The sequence below is a fragment of the Squalius cephalus genome (genome assembly GCF_949319135.1).
Source record: "Squalius cephalus genome assembly, chromosome: 21".
NCBI classification, from domain to species: domain Eukaryota; kingdom Metazoa; phylum Chordata; class Actinopteri; order Cypriniformes; family Leuciscidae; genus Squalius; species Squalius cephalus.
In genome coordinates, this window is record NC_137142.1 from 32,273,024 (window position 1) to 32,289,989 (window position 16,966).

Sequence of the window (16,966 nt, forward strand, 5' to 3'; positions counted from 1 at the left end):
ATCAAACCTTCATCATAAATGGCTTGCAATGCATAAAAACACATGCACATGAAAAACAAACGTAATATTTCGTGACAACGCATTGTTGACTAATCTGCTGGCTCAAACACTCTCACACTGGCACTGGACCATCCTTATTTTTGAGCTCTGACCACTTAGCTGTCTCTTTCAGATATTTATATCAGTTATAGTTTAATTGGTACAAACCAAACCACATTTCCAGGCCAAAGGACAACTCAAAATAAATCTAATTTGACAGACAAGCCTAATTTTGGCGACCAAAGTCCCTTCTTACAGTGCATGTCATCTTATATAACGGCTTCTTTGGCATTCCATATCCTCTGACATTTATGATTCAATGTCCAGAGCTGCCTTTAATGCGTTGTAGACGCTTAGTCACAGGCCGGCTAATACTAATGACCGTTTCCTTTCGGAAGTTCTCAAAATAAGCCTTTCTCTGGAATTACAAGAATGAATGATCGCACACCTTTTGCTGTTTAATTTGGTGGAAGAATGGAGAGCGGACAAACCCTTCTGAATATATCTGTCTTCAGACTGCATCATAATCGCACCATCATGTGACACCCATCATTACTCCAGCTGCCTGTATATTTACCACATTTTTCTAAAAAAGTGAGTGCTATGCAATATTTAACATTTTTGTCTTGCTCTGCACCTGTGCTCCTTAAGTCCAATTTATCTGTATTTTCAGGGATGAAAACATATGGCAGTCATAAGTCACAGAAATATAATTGAGACAGTGTGAACATTCTTCAAAGTAATGGCCCATTATTCTGAATGGCTGTCGGTGGAACCAAAACATGACCATGAATCAATTGTAGTTCATGGTTCAAGTTTGTTTCACGCTTGAGGCCGGACCAAGAGCAACATTGAAATTGAGCGCACTCAAGAATTGTATGGCTCTTCAACCTTTTATTATACTTTGAATGGCAAAAATAAAGATTTCCAGTGCCTGACCCTCCCAAACCCAAATGATCCCTCTAGAGTTAGAATTCACACAGAAGCAACATCAATATTATTTTACAAAATAATTCAATTTACAAAATGCACGGAGATACATCATCATTCGAGATATGTCACGGGTCCAATCAGCAGTCTTCAGGTCCAAATATGTGGTTCTCTTATTATCGTACCAGTCCGGGGCTTGTTTCAATGCATTTATTGATCTACAATTTACAGGAAACATGTCAAAGCAAACGTGTCGGTTCCAAGGCCAAAGCACACTATGTGCATCTTAAAGCTAACATCTCTCATCAAAGTTTAATTTCTATGTACAGTGCAAACATTTACGTTTTCTTTTTCTTCAACACGTTGTTTTTAGTATTATGCTGATGTCCTATACTAGACTGTGTAAATGGAAAACCTATGATGGTCAAGGAGAGTTGTTTTCTTGCCTTCAAACCCACCTCAGAGCGGCTAGAAGAGAAAAGATCAGTGTTTAAATGTGCTTGAAAACCAGACTGTTGGTAATACAAAGCCATGCACGTCTCCGTCTAACTTACCAACGGTATATGATTCAGAAGTCGGTCTACAGTGACGTCATCGTAGCTCTCCCGATACGAGGTCTCTCCGCCAGCCGATTCCTCCTGCATGCTGGGTGGGTCTTCTTGACTGAAGAAAGGAAAAAACACCAGTAAAATACCCTTTTCATTGTTTAAAACCACAAAACATGCAAGCAGCAACATGCTGGTCCTTTATACCTTCTCTTCCCTGTTAGAACAGAGTTAAGATATTTCTTCACCGCCATCTGCTTGCGAAAGCGGCTGTAGTTGTCTGTGAATATTGCGTCTGAATGACGCTTCATCGGCGCCTGGTCTTCCATCAAATCATCACTAAAATTGCACAAAGAAACAGGTCAGATATACATTCCTAACAGTTCATTTGACATTTGGCAGACCAGCCTTACAGGATTATAAGATTATACGGTATATAATCCTATGGACATTTTGAGATTGATCAGAGTCTCCATATGGATAAATAATCCATTAAAGTAGATAACAACTTTCTTTGCATCTAAAATCTGTGATTATATTGAAGGATTAGCAAAATATAATTCCCTTTACACCAAGTTCAGTTGATCTGTCTCCTAATTACAGGATCTGATTTCTCCTCTCCCTATTAAAACATCTAAAAACTCTCTCTTCTAAAACCAGTCTGAGACAATTGATGGTTTTAGTTCGCCACCAAGTTGGTTTCCACTATTCTGGTTTAATGGTTTTAGAAGGTTTTGGGACCACCTGGGTGACCAGTGAAAACCATCAAATCACCTTAGGCTGGTTCCAGCATGGCTATGGATCATGTCAAGGATTTCACCTCTGCCGGATTGTCAAATGCCACTAAACCCAGATGCATTGGCATAAAAAAAAGGGTTACCTGACTCGCTTTCCGATCAATGACTCCAGGTATCGTCTGGCAGATAACTGTCCGAGAAGTTTACTGTATCCGCTTGTGAAGAGCCCGTCTGCGTGTCTGGTATCTCTGCACAGACACAGAAACCAATCATTTCACAAGTGAAATAACCAACTTTACTCTAGAAACCAGTGAATGGCAGTCTATTTCAGTTGCTCTTATAGCACTGAGTTGTAATAAAAGATGCTTGTTTTAATTATATGAAAGATTTCGAGCAATGTCTGTCTCAGTTTCCATCAAAATTCCAGTTAAACTAAAAACGTTCATATTCTAAAAGCTTCTTGAAGAACTCGTATTAACATTCTATAAGAATAAGAACTATTTTCCCGGAAACTATGATTAACATGGTACATTTAGCATGTTTGTGTAAGAGCCACCAACGATTTCAAGCATTTGGAGGTGATTAAAATAACTCAATGACAATTAAATGACCATTTTAATTCGGTAGCCTATTGAAAGAAACGGTGTGTAAACTAAATAGGGATTTTCCCTACTTGATTGGTTCATACAGCGTATCAGAATTGTAACCTACCTACTTATATATCCAATAAGACAACAAAAATAACTTTCTTCTCTTTCTTTCCCCGTGTTTTTATTTTAAATCGTCTTTCTTGTTTTCTTTTCTGGTGCGATTCAGTCACCATGCGCGCGCACAGCTCTGATGGCGCGGACAGCGCGCGCTCGTATTCCGATTTATAAAATGCTTTAAAACCTTACAAAAGAGTTAGGAATTGTGTTTAATTCGTGTGCTTTCATAGAATAAAGCTCTTACCTCATGGAGGCGAAGGGTAAACTTAAGGTCCGGGCATATAAAACACTGGAGAGAGTTATGAAGAGCAAAATCTGAGAGCCGTTCCTCACGAGCATTGCTTTACACCTGTGCATACATGAATACATACTGTGATTTAACATTGCAATAATTAACAATCAAATGTAAATGCTTTTTAAAGCTTGAATGCAATTGTAAAGGCATTTGAATGCATTTGCAAAAACTAACTTAAAATGTGCACTCTTTTCGCAAACATTATAATTAAAAGGGGCTTCTTTATAGAAGATATTTCTATTTTGATTAATTCTAAGATTTTTTTTTTTTTTTTTGCTTTGCCTAAAACAATTGAAGATTAGTTTGTATAGAAAATACTAAATATTACTGTTTCAGTGGACATTAATTAATGTAGGCTATATGTCATGCAATTTCTTGAGTTTGTAAAATAAAACTAGTCTAAATGAATGTAACATGTACAGAAGTAAAAAGTAACTGGTAAATGTTCAAATATTAAAATCAAAGGAACTTACATGAGCTATGGTGATGTGATCCGCGCGCTGATCGGGGTCCTGAAATGCCTCCAGTCAAATCTCCCAAAGTGACCAGGTGGTTTTTAAAGTTCCTTTTCGCGGTCTTGTGTCTCTTTGAATAGTCTCACCCCTCGCCCCGTTTTATATGTCTGAATACTTTCCATCAGAGAGGAAGACAATCAGATTTGATTTGTGTTAATACGTCACGAAGAAAGTCCCATTGGGATGGATGTGTTCGTCATTGGTCGGCAGGCACACTTCACACACACACACACACACACACACACACACACACACACACACACACACACACACACACACACTGGTGAAATCAAGTTTGTGATTGCTCAGAATGTTTTTTGTCATTGGTGATTCATTCTTTGGATATTTGTTTGCATGGATGCATTTTTTGGTCAAAGAAGAGATGCGAGCATGAAACATGAAACAATAAACCTAGCAGGACTTCCCAAGGTAAAAAATAATTCCTGCACAAAATTCCTTTTGTCATTTTTTTCCCTAAATTTGGAACTGATCTAAAAAAACATTAAAGGGAATATTATATGGATTTCTACACAATTTTTTTTATAGATAGATAGATAGATAGATGATAGACAGAACAATGGATAGATAGAACGATAGATAGATAGATAGATAGATAGATAGATAGATAGATAGATAGATTGATAGATAGATAGATCGATAGATAGATAGATAGATAGATAGATAGATAGATAGATATAGACAGACAGATATATAGATGATAGACAGAACAATACATAGATAGATAGATAGATAGATAGATAGATAGATAGATAGATAGATAGATAGATAGATAGATAGATAGATAGATAGATAGACAGAACAATGGATAGATAGATGCATAGATAGATAGATCGATATATAGATAGATAGATAGATAGATATAGACAGACAGATATATAGATGATAGACAGAACAATAGATAGATAGATAGATAGATAGATAGATAGATAGATAGATAGATAGATAGATAGATAGATAGAACGACAGAACGACAGAATGATAGACAGACAGACAGATAGAAAGATAGATAGACAGACAGAGAGAAATAAAGATAGATAGATAGATAGATAGATAGATAGATAGATAGATAGATAGATAGATAGATAGATAGATAGATAGATAGATAGATAGATAGACAGAACGATAGATAGATATACAAAGAGATTATTTTAAACAAACATTAGTGAATGGATATGATTAAGGATATCTTTGCACAGCTGTAGTCTACCCTCATCTTCACCCCGGTTCAATCCCTTTGCTAACAGGATCATTCTCTGCATTAAATACATCACTGCCAAAATAATGAACAAACATGGTCAGTTGTGGAGAGCCGCTATAGTGACATAAACCAGACTCTTTTAAAGCATCAACACAGGAAATGTTTATATGCATAAGTGTCCACTAAGACCCTAGAGACGGTTGTCCTGATCACTCATTACTTTGAAAAGTCGTCATTTATTCTCATTAATATATGTTAGCCGTTGGCCTGGCATTAGGACTGTCCTCATAGTTTGAACGACGAGTCCTGGTTTACATATTTCTCTGCAGTAACAGGGACCACTCGACCTTTGACCTGAACAGCATTCTAATGATTTGATCTGGAAGGCTGTTTTCTGGGACTGGATTTCCTTGTGGATGAAGTGATTAATGAGGGAAGCAGATTGCAGATGTGATGCCAATAAATCAAGTCGACAAAAACAATTTCAGTCCCTGTTCTGTGTTCACTCCGTAGCATCTAGACAGAATCTAAGCGTGAGACTTCCTTTATCTGGATCAATTAGATGGCGGAGTTTAATATAGTGTTAGGGAGTTGTTCAAATCCGTAACACCAAATATGAGCAATAGAAATAAAGATGCTTGACTTAACAAGCTGCAGGTTCAAGTCGTTACTTCTCAATAAACTGTCAAAAAAAAAGAATAAAATGTCTTTAAGGAGCTCTAACAAACTGAAAGAGTTTTAAGAAATTTAAAATGAATCAATATGTCGATGTTAGGTTTGTAATATTTAGTTTATTCATTTGTCTTGAAAATCTGTCAATATCTTTATACTGCGGCCCAAAAACCCTGTGACGGATCAGTTAGACAAACCCTTAAGTGCATCCAGATTAATCCAGTAAATACATCTGTATATCTGGCCACACGGAGGACATTAGCTTCAATAATGCTATCAGAGCATCATTAGATCTGTAATCAAAGCTAAAGACAACAGCATCATCCTCCCGAGACGTCACTCCACTCGGCCAATCGCATTAGGAGGTTTATTTAGCGTAGTACATCCATTTCAATCTAAATTATATTTATTTTAGAAATGCATTTAAAAAAGAAGTACATCTATCTATCTATCTATCTATCTATCTATCTATCTATCTATCTATCTATCTATCTATCTATCTATCTATCTATCTATCTATCTATCTATCTATCTAGAATTGAAAAATATTGTACACAAACACATTTATGCACAACTCAATAATTAATGCTGATTGCCATAGAATATTTCAAGCCTGTGTGTTGTCCTATGACTAATAGTTTCATCTTTGCACACTGACTGTTTTCCGTACGTCATCTCGCACACGAGCATCATGCAGTTTCTTCCCATTCCCCATGTATATGCTCTTGACTCAGACGTGGATGTGACAGCTCTCAGTCATTGGCGAAATATTTTCTTTGCACGACTCTGTCATATTGTGAAGTTCTGCATTCGATATTGCCAATTTAACTAGCTGAAGTTTAGCTGTGCACGCAGTGGAAAGACTTGGGTTTAGTAATACACAGAAACAATCTGAGGTGATGCTTCCCATATGTGTGAGAGGGAGGAGTTTTATTGAAAAATAATCGAGTGAGATGACAACACACATTCATTCAGGAACACACTATCTAGTGTACATTAAGAATCTCTGCAAGTCTATAGAGGAAGCGTGCAACCTTTATTCCGTCTCTATTGAATTCATATTGATCTCAACACATCCATCTCTATTGTGTCAGAGTTTATGGGAAATAAAATGCCTGAAATTCAATACCACCTCAGAATCTATTGGTTTCACTCAAACAGAATCGATTTCTCTGTTGATTGCAAAACAAATATACATATCAAAATATGAATAGCTTTTATACAGCATGCATAAAATACAGTACAATGCTTGCATCAAATACCAAGCAAGTTTTCTAAAATTGATTTTCCAAGCATACATATCTCATATCTCATTGTCTCAGGGCTCCAGAGTCACTACCTTGTTCTTCTGTGCCATGATAATTCAAATTCAACTTATTAAGACCTGCAGCCTTGGAGAGCTAATAGAAAAGTGTTATTAATAATCTGTGGCTTTAGGTTTTAGTGTGCTTGTTGCTATGCAGTTATTTTGTTCATGATTAAGAAATCACCAATATTCAGAGAATAAATATGGGTGGTATTCAAAATCATAGCTATACAATAAAAATATTTATTTATTATTTTATCAACATTACAGTACATACAAAATATTTTGTCATTATCATTTGTATGAAGCTGTAAAGCAGATTTGAACATTTGAACTTTCTGAACATCAGAAAAAAACATTTACTTTAATTCATTTAGCATACGCTTTTATCCTAATCAACTTACAAATGAAGAATACAACAACATAGTCGTTATTAATCCTAAGAGGCAGTAACATGAGAAGTGTAATCATCAGTGCATTAAAAATAAATCAATATCTGTGCTGTCCCGTGTTTACATGAATGTCTTTACAAGCACTCACACAAGACGTGTAGTAAACTTCCAATGGGGGCTCGAAATGTCTTAAAAATGTAAATAAATATTTTTGATTGTGGTGAATAATAAAATTATTACCACACCACAATGGCTAAATCTGCTCTAATATATTAGTAATTTTATTAGTTTAACCCTTGTGCTGTGTTGAAAACCCTGTAAACACCTGTGATGCTTTCAGTCAAAAATGACCGGCCTTTTAAAAATTGCTTGAAAATCGCTCGTTATGCCATATTATCACCAATTATTGGATTCAATCTTTTTGTCAACTTCTTTTCTTTCAATTAGCACAGGTTTTGTATTTCTTTTTGGAACTGATTGATTGTAGGCCTCAATGATCTGAGCTTATGCACCTGCAGTTTTTGGGTGAAAAAAAAAGCATTATTTGTGGACAATTTTGTCAATATTCAACAAAATAATTTGCGCTGTTTATCTCATAGCTTTAATGTTTAACCAGGAAGTTTGTTTTGTACAAAATGGAACAAAGTCCCACTTGTGGATGTTCCTGGTCAAAAATGACCGACCTACAACAAATAAGTGTATAAATCTCTTGTTATTGCTATTATCACCAAATATGGGATTCAATCTTTTTGTCAACTTCAATTGTGACAGGTTTTGTATTTATTTTTGAAAAGGATCTATCATAGGACTCATGTAATGGAATATAGCTATCGAACTAGCATTTAACATCTATTTAAAATTCTTATTTTATATTTAGAAAGATAGGGGTACTGGCCACCTGTCCAGATTTTCTCCTGCTTTCAGTCCACATGCCATACAAAGGATACAAAATAAAATATATGATTTTCAATGTTGACACCTTTCTTTAAGAAAAATACCGTCAAGATACTGGGGTGTTACTGGGGTTTTTTGGACATGCACCACGGAAATATATATATATATTTGGCCATATACGTGATAATACCATGGTATTGTGTAAAGTACCATGGTAATCCACGGCATGTATCGAAAAACCACGCTAAAGCCATGATACAGTGAATGATAGCACCATCACTTTGGTGCCGACAGATGCGTGCGATTGCGCGTCCAGAACGCAGCTCTCTGATTGGTCAGAAGTTCGGAAGTGCGTCACGGGATAACAACATGTCCGCGTTCATTTGAAACAGTGTAGTGTGCTCTGCTCGATCGGTTTTCACTGCATACTTTGATGTGTTTGTATGTTGGGCTCAACGAGCAGGCGATTGCAGAGGGAGAGGCATCTGTCAAAGGGAAGGACCGCACTCCAGGACAGGAAGATCGACTATTTGTTATTAGCAGGTGAAGATTCGAGCGGATGTTAGCAGTAGCTCGGCTGCTAATGCTGACAGGATGACAGTCTAACTGAAATATAGAAAGTTTCGTGTTTTTCCCCTAAACACTGTTACACGTTACAAGCAAAAACAAAAGATAAGAGGTCATGTGCAGGGTAATTGAGGAATTTACTAAAGGATTTCCCCGGAATTCATTAAGTAATGAATTAATCGCATGCCATAACAAATGTAACTGTCACTGATACAAGACACTGGATTAAAAACTGCAGTAAATGTTTTATTTTTGTCTGCAGCTGATAAACTTTTGCTTTGTGTGGTGATTTTAGGTGGACAGTTGACAGTGCACGAAATATACTTATAGATTGACAGATAGATGTTGTATGGAAATAAATAGTATATGTGTGTTGATAGATAGACAGAACGATTAATGGATAGACAGGCAGAATGATGAATAGATGGATAGATAAAATAATAGATAGAACTATAGACAAGACAGATAGAACGATAAATAGATTAGATATGCACATGTCTGCTAGATAGATAGATTGTTAGGTGGATATATGCACAGATGTTTTCTCATATAAACTGAAAGAAAGACATGTATAGACCGACAAACAGATGGGCAGTCATGCTACAATGCTGGCTTATTAAGTATAGTACAATTATAATGCAATTTCAAAGATATATATATATATATATTATCTAATGTTACAACATATAGGCCCGGTTTCACAGACAGGCCTTAGATTAAGCCAGGAATAGGCCTTAGTTCAATTAGGACAGTAAAGTAGTCTTTATAAATGTGCCTTAGAAAAAAACATTACTGGTGTGCATCTTGAGACAAAACAATGGCACTGACATATTTTAAGATCTGTCAGAGAAAGTTTCTTTCAGTTAAAACAGCTCAAACATGCATTTTAGTCTGGAACTAGGCTTAAGCCTTTTCTGTGAAACCGGGGGATAAGTTCTTGCACGACCATGTTCATTTGTTTGTGTTTTGGGTGTTTATGCTGTTTTTCATTAAATATGCACATTCACCTATTTTTTTATATTTTGTGAAAAACAGCAGCAATGTCAAAATTAACATATGCTCAAAAAAGTGCTTTTGAAAAGATGTTTGAGATATTATATGTTGTATAATATGATACAAAAGGTCATCAATAATGCAGACTTAATTTGCTGCCATACTGAAGGTAAAATAAATGTCAACCCATTCTGTATTAATTACACCGTTTTTTTTTTTCTATGTCCTTGTGTTTCACAGAAATAATGCTGATATTGGGAACTCATGTCGCACATCTATGAAGAGAGAGCCACAATGATAGCCGCAGGCGAATTGCAGTCGTTTGTCCCATTCGGTCGTGAGCACTGCAAAAATCACCCGAATGCCGTGAATCTCCAGCTGCGGCAGCTCCAGCCGGCCTCTGAGCTCTGGTCCTCCGACGGGGCGGCTGGGCTCGTGGGATCCCTTCAGGAGGTCACTCTACAGGAGCGAGAGAAGGTAGTTTTCCCCATATTAGGAGATGTTTTGTTTAGCAGCATGTTTGCACTGCTCTTTTTCCTTAAAGTGAAAGCAAACTTTTGTTAATTAAAATACTAAATGTTTTATAGGGTTAACTCACCCAAAAATGAAAAGTCTGTCATTAATTACTCACCTTCACGTCTTTCCAAACCTGTAAGACTTTCGTTCATCTTCAGAACAAAAATGAAGATCGTTTTGATGAAATCGGAGTGATTTTTGTCCCTCCGTTGACAGCTATGCAACTACCACTTTGATGCTTCAGAAAGTTCATAAAGAGATCATAAAGCTAATCCATATGAATTGACCAGTTTAGTTAATTTTCTGAAGAGTCTCAATCACTTTATATGATGAACAGATTTAATTTAGGCTTTTATTCACATATAAACGTGAATAAAACACACATATAAACATATTTATGTTTATAATAACACACATATTATATGTATTATATGTTTACACATATAAACATTGATTCACATATCTGTTCATCATATAAAGCGACCTTGTCTTTACATATAGTTTGGACTAAACCGCTCAATTCATATGGATTAGTTTTACGATCTCTTTATGAACTTTTTGAAGTGACAAAGTGTCAGTTGCGTTGACTGTCAATGAAGGGACAGAAATTGCTCAGATTTAAAGGAGTGATGAACTGAGAAATCAAATTTTCCTTGAGCTTTTGACATATAAGAGGTCATCATACTATAAAAATATCCTGCAAGTTTCAGAACTGAAAACTTCCTTGTTAGTCCAATAAAAGCTTTTATTGACACCAGGCACAGCGAACGGCAGGTTTTTCAAAGTGGGGATCTATGACGTCAAAGGGTGTCAAACCCCGCCTCCACAGAAGAAGATCAACGCCTACTTCAACACTGCCTGTTTAGCCCCGCCCACCGATTCGCGCATTACATGAAACTCATTATAATATGCAAAACTGTAATCCAATCATAGCAGTGGGCGTTTACTTCCAAGTCTTCAATGCGGCACGCCCATAAAAACCGAGCGTTTCAGGAGCTAGGCTCAAAACCAGGATAGAAAATAGCCTATTACTTATTCATTTTGATGTTTTTGAATGTAAAAACCAAGCAAACGTCATAAGTTGACATCAGACAACAATATAAAAAATATAAAAGAGCCAGTTCATGACCCCTTTAATCAAAAAAGATCTTCATTTTTGTTCCGAAGACGAACAAAAGTCTTACAGGTTTGGAACGACATGAGGGTGAGTAATTAATGCCAGAATTATAATTTTTTGTTGAACTATCCCTTTAAGTTTGATTATGGTGTGATTGGCAGGAGCGCTGGCGGCTGAGGAAGGGAACTGCTCCTGATGAGGTTGAATATGAGGAGGAGCTGTATGTGGCTGGAAACATGGTCATCTGGAGCCGTGGCAGTAAGAATCAAGCCTCATATGTGTACAAGGCCTTCACGGTGGACAGCCCAGTTCAACAGGTACTGTCTAACTTGTGCTAGACCTTTTCTCAGAATAAACTTCACATTTCCAAGCCATTTCTGGGTAAAGTGAGAAAATATAATAATTACCGTTTGATATTTTTTTATGTAATACAATCAATTCTATACACTACCATTTAAAAGTTTGGGGTTGATAAGGTTTGTTTATGTTTTTGACCGAAAGTCTCTTCAGCTCAACAAGACTGCATTTATGTGAACCAAAAACAGCAAAAAAAAACCCCAATTTAAAATAAATGTTTTCTATTGTAATATGTTTTATTCATGTGATCAAATCATTACTCCAGTCTTCAGTGTCACACGATCCTTCAGAAATCATTCTAATATGATGATTTGCTGCTCAAGAAACATTTCTGATTATTATCAATGTTGAAAACAGTTGTGCTGCTTCATATTTTTGAGGAAATTGTGACAGATTTTTATTTTAGGATTCTTTGATAAATAGAAACAGCATTTATTTGTAATAGAAATCTTTTGTAACCTTATAACTATCACTTTTGATCAGTTTAATGCATCCTTGCTGAATAAAAGTATTAATTTAGTATTAAACCTCCTGACCCCAGTGAACGGTAGTGTATAGACATTTTTGAAGTGCTCAAATACGTTTTGGGGCTGCTTTGTCAAGAATCACTTTTCATACTTTTCATAATTCAGTATAATATAATTTCACTTATTGTTTTATAGGCTCTATGGTGTCATTTCACCGTTCCTCAGTCTAAAAAAGATGGTAAGAATCTTATACATTTTTGTGTTGTTTTTGTTATATTATTGTTGCCACACAAGTTAAAACATTTGTTGTTTTTTATTTATATATTACTTTATTGCATTTGAAATGCTTAATTGCTTCAGGAGCAAGTATATGATGCTGGCTCTTTTTAGTTGTTGAGTGATTATTTTTCCTCCTAATCTCCAGTAAAGGATGTTGTGGAGCAGACGGTGTGTATTGTCCAGAGTACCTGTGTGAACGTCCACGGCATGAGTGGCAAAGAGTTCATATCTCCACTCCCCTTCCAGGTCAGAATGCTTAATGTCTGTGTCTGTTGGGTTTCTCCACAGTACATCTATGTCTAAAAACAATTGACAGAGGCCTTGCTCACAAATCCGGTTTAAATGGCTGTATCAGCCTTGTGTGTTTGCAGCAGAGCCTTTGTCACGGGCAGAACGTTTGCTAGTGCCATCTGGGATTTAGTCAGCCTGACTGTCTTTTTTAGCTCAGTGACTGATTATGTGTGGTAGTTGTCCATTTCATGAGGCATAATGGGTTATTTGGCACACAAGCAGGAAAGGGGGGCGGTTTTGGTTTTAGTAACAGTATTTAGACAGCGCAATTTACAGTTTTGACTAATGCTGGCTTTATTTTACACAAGCATATTTTGGCATGTTGCCCCAGAGGCTTTTCCTAAACATTTCAGACTTGTGCGTTTAAATGGGCGTAAGGGAAATGGGACTGGAACTGGGAGCATGAAACTTTGGCATTGCACAATGCATTTTTTCCATAATAGAATAAAAGTCTGTCTGTTTGTTTATAAAAATGTCTAGATTGAATACAAGCAATACAGCATTGAGTACTCTGCTATAGTAAATATAGGATGTGCATAGTAACAATGTCCCTTTTGCTGTCTATAATCCTTGCATAAATACTATTTTCCATCAGCTGAAAAATTGCAATGTTCCGTCTTTCTCTTGATCGACTGTTACTGGGTTTTGCTTGTAGGTCTCCGCTCTCTGGTCAACAAAGTTCGGCCTGCTTTTGGAGCGCAAAAATATTACAGTTGAGGGCCCCATGAGCCCCATCAGGTATTTATTTATTTATTTTATTTATTTTTCAACATGCAGAATGTTAGTACTGTAAGTGCTTATATTTGAGCGTTGTAAAAGATGCTTGTGTAAGTATGAATATGGTGTTAAATGATTTGAATCTTGTTATCAGGGAACCTCTCCCGACCCTGTTCAGCATGCTGCATCCCTTAGATGAAATCGCTCCTGTCGTTTGTAAGTCCAGCGGTAAGACTTGAGAACTTGTACTTTATTAGTGTTATTTTAGTATTATTTGTGACTTATTATATGATTTATAATATTTTAATAATTCATATTTTAAATGAGCTTTTAGTAATTTTAGTACTTCAACTTCAAACTTCAACTTATTTTATTTCAGTTAGTTGCCAAAGACAGTTTTTATTTTATTTTATCACTGTACCTCAGGAAGGAATGTTTAAGATTTGACAATCATATGCATTTTTGTTGTGTTTTAAATGTTGGTGCAATTATTAATTATTTTCCACTATGACACACAAAGTCTCATGGTTTTGCACTTGTGTTCTCCATGGTCCTCTGTCTTGGAACTTATCCATTTAAGCCATATTTAAGAAGACTATTTATTAAATTAACATTTATTGGGTTAATGTTGAGACCCCAAAATGACCTACCTGTCAATGGCAAGTGATATAAAATATTTCTTTACAGTGGCCATGAAGCTATATTTAGTATTTATATTAATTACATTTTGTTCTAATTACAGTTATATATTGTGATTATTGAGGAGTAGTTTTTCTTGCATATTAGGGCGTTTGGGCATATCTGGTCACTTCATGCATTTTTATTGATCGTATAGTTATCCAATTTGGAAAAAACTGTTCCATTTACACTTGGTCTCATAAATGTATTTCCACAAAATAAATAAAAATCTGATCTTCAGTTTCAGTTCACGTCAACAAAAACAACAGATATGAGCTGCATGTCATTTATTACTACCTAATTTCAAAGCGGCATAAGCACTGGTAAGATAATTTAGTCTCATAATAATTTCTGATTTAGTATTTTTAATGAAGATGATTGCGTTGAGATTCAGGATGCAACGCCAAACATTTTCATTTGTGGCAGTCTGCGTGTCTGCTGAGGCTACTCGTCTGTGGCAGGCCATATCTGTGGATCTGTGGGATCATATGCGTGTTGCAGTAGCGTTGTCATATCTGGCTATTTATTTATTTATTTTTTACAATTTTGGGAGGAGTAAAATTTATAGATGTGGCTTCAACAACCAGATGCATTTACATGTCCAGTTTCACTACAGAATGTATATTAAACCACCTCCTAAAGTGGTTTGAGTGATCGGATTTCGGAGCGTTTCGGAGGGCATTTACACCTGGTCTTTTCACCATCGGATAGCATACATTTGGCACTTGGAAAGTGTTAGTTTTGGACACCATTGAATTAACTCTATAATAATGACACTGATGTATTGTCAATCTCTGACTTCAGAATATGTCATATGTTGATGCTCTTGTTGTTCCCACTCATTGGTTCAGGTCTGTTTGAGGCCCGACTCCAGTATGTTTCAGACAGCGCTCAGAGAGTGGTGTTCACCTGCCTCAAGCCCTCCATTATCATGACGTACGACACGCAGCAGTGCACACACACCGTCTGGACCCTACGCAAAGTCACACCTGAGGTATGGTTGCTTCGTGCAGTCATAATGAAATATCCTTCCATGTTTTTTTGTTAATGGTTAGAGGAAGACATCATTATTAGAACTGGTCAATGCTCTAACGTTTGAGATTAAAAATGTTAAAAAAGGGACTCTATTATGTTTTTTTTTTTAATCTTACCTTTCATGGAGTGTGTAATATAGCTGCTTGAGCATGTTTAAAGATCAAATTGCACAACAAATACATTTATTGTCTCCTAAAAGAAAGAATTAATTCTAAAACTGTCGAAACGAGTCGTCAGCAATTTCAGTCTCACTTCCTGTTACAAACCTATGTAGGTTTGGGTAACTCTTTATTTTACAGTGTCCTTGTTACATGTACTTACCATAGTAATAACAGTAAATTATGCATTATTACATGCAACTAACCCTAAACCAAATCCTAATCCTACCCTAACCCTATAGTAAGTACATGTAGTTGCTTAATATTACTCAGTACTTAAATGTATAATTACACTGTAACAACGACGCCTTAAAATAAAGTGTAAGCTAGGTTTGTAACAATTTGCATAATGCCAGTCTATGGTCTTCATTGGCCGCCTGCAAACAACGTCTACTTTGCCCCGCCCTCAAACACTGTAGTTGTAGCTGAGACTGGAAGAGTTTGGTTTGTGTTGTTTATGTCGAGAAGATGCTTTTTTCTTTGCCGAGGATCCACTTTGCATGCACTTCCAAAGCCCATTGTTACTGTTCGTATCATTCTGTATCAAGTGCTGAGGAAGATTCAGAGCTGAAATTCAGAAATGGTTATAGGCGTTTCATTTCTAACTTGCCCTGTAAGTGGTTGACCAGTCACAACAGACTGGGCCATCTGACCAATCAGAGCAGAGTAGAATGAGAAATGAGGTGCAATGTGCTTTTTGACCTTAGATGCATGTACACCTATTGTAGGAGACCTCCAAAGCAAAATGAGGAACCTTTAAAATAGCATAATAGGGGCACATTAAAGCAACACCAAAGATTCTTTTGTACCTTAAAATAATGTTTCCAAAATCGTCAACTCGTAACAGGGTGACCGGCACTTCTGCATTCGCTTTGCGGCCCTCTATCGTCTATAACCGCACTATGCAAGTTTGCCAGATCGGGTAGCGGATCTGTAGTTCGAATGAGACATAAGAAACTACAAATTTGACTTGCTTTACGGTAAGCGTTACTATAGCCAATAGGTGGAGCCTATATAAAAAATAGCTGTTTCTGATGTCGCAATACATCATACTTTCATAAAATCATGCCACATACTCAACCTTGTCTGTGGACATCGTTATTTCCAAAGCCGGTGCTGGATAAACAAATAGCGTGCGTGTGACGGTAGGCTGCGGTAGACGAAATTAATTACGACAGCGGTAATAGACAATTCCGCTTCCAACCTGTAGGGGGACCGAAGAGGAAATGTGCTTTGGTGTTGCTTTAACCGTGTTAAATGTCTTTAATCCAGTTAAACCATTTACCTAATCTTGTCTAAAGACTGGATTGAAAAAGATCACCAGCACTGGTGTCTATTTAGATTTTTTACTAATGGCTAATATAAAGTAAATAAAAGTGAAGTAATTTGGAATCTTTTTATATCAGAATTTGTCACTGAAGCGAAATATCACTAATTAGCAGCAAATCACACCATACCATGTTAATGAGAAAACTACCTGAGCACTACTGTGGTACTAATAAAAATTATCTTTAATAGATATTATTAAATTTAGCTCCTT

General features: G+C 36.3%; 2 protein-coding genes across 3 annotated transcripts in view; one reads left to right on the forward strand and one right to left on the reverse strand.

Annotated features, from left to right (window-relative positions):
• Window positions 1–915: 915 nt before the first annotated feature.
• On the reverse strand, window positions 916–3,877 carry vip (vasoactive intestinal peptide). Its single transcript, XM_079855371.1, has 6 exons — window positions 3,727–3,877; window positions 3,203–3,307; window positions 2,395–2,499; window positions 1,722–1,853; window positions 1,524–1,632; window positions 916–1,437 (listed from the first exon to the last, which is right to left on the reverse strand). Coding segments are annotated over exons 1-6 (462 nt in total). The 5' UTR covers window positions 3,729–3,877; the 3' UTR covers window positions 916–1,428.
• A 4,722-nt stretch (window positions 3,878–8,599) lies between these two features.
• Window positions 8,600–16,966, forward strand: part of anapc1 (anaphase promoting complex subunit 1) — a 72,134-nt gene continuing 63,767 nt past the window's right edge. For both annotated transcript variants that reach the window (XM_079854948.1, XM_079854949.1), the window contains exons 1-8: window positions 8,600–8,794; window positions 10,052–10,288; window positions 11,606–11,761; window positions 12,464–12,506; window positions 12,693–12,793; window positions 13,494–13,576; window positions 13,710–13,783; window positions 15,085–15,227. In XM_079854948.1, coding sequence (XP_079711074.1) covers window positions 10,076–10,288; window positions 11,606–11,761; window positions 12,464–12,506; window positions 12,693–12,793; window positions 13,494–13,576; window positions 13,710–13,783; window positions 15,085–15,227 — 813 coding nt within the window. In that variant the 5' untranslated portion in view covers window positions 8,600–8,794; window positions 10,052–10,075. The remainder of the gene's footprint in view (window positions 8,795–10,051; window positions 10,289–11,605; window positions 11,762–12,463; window positions 12,507–12,692; window positions 12,794–13,493; window positions 13,577–13,709; window positions 13,784–15,084; window positions 15,228–16,966) is intronic.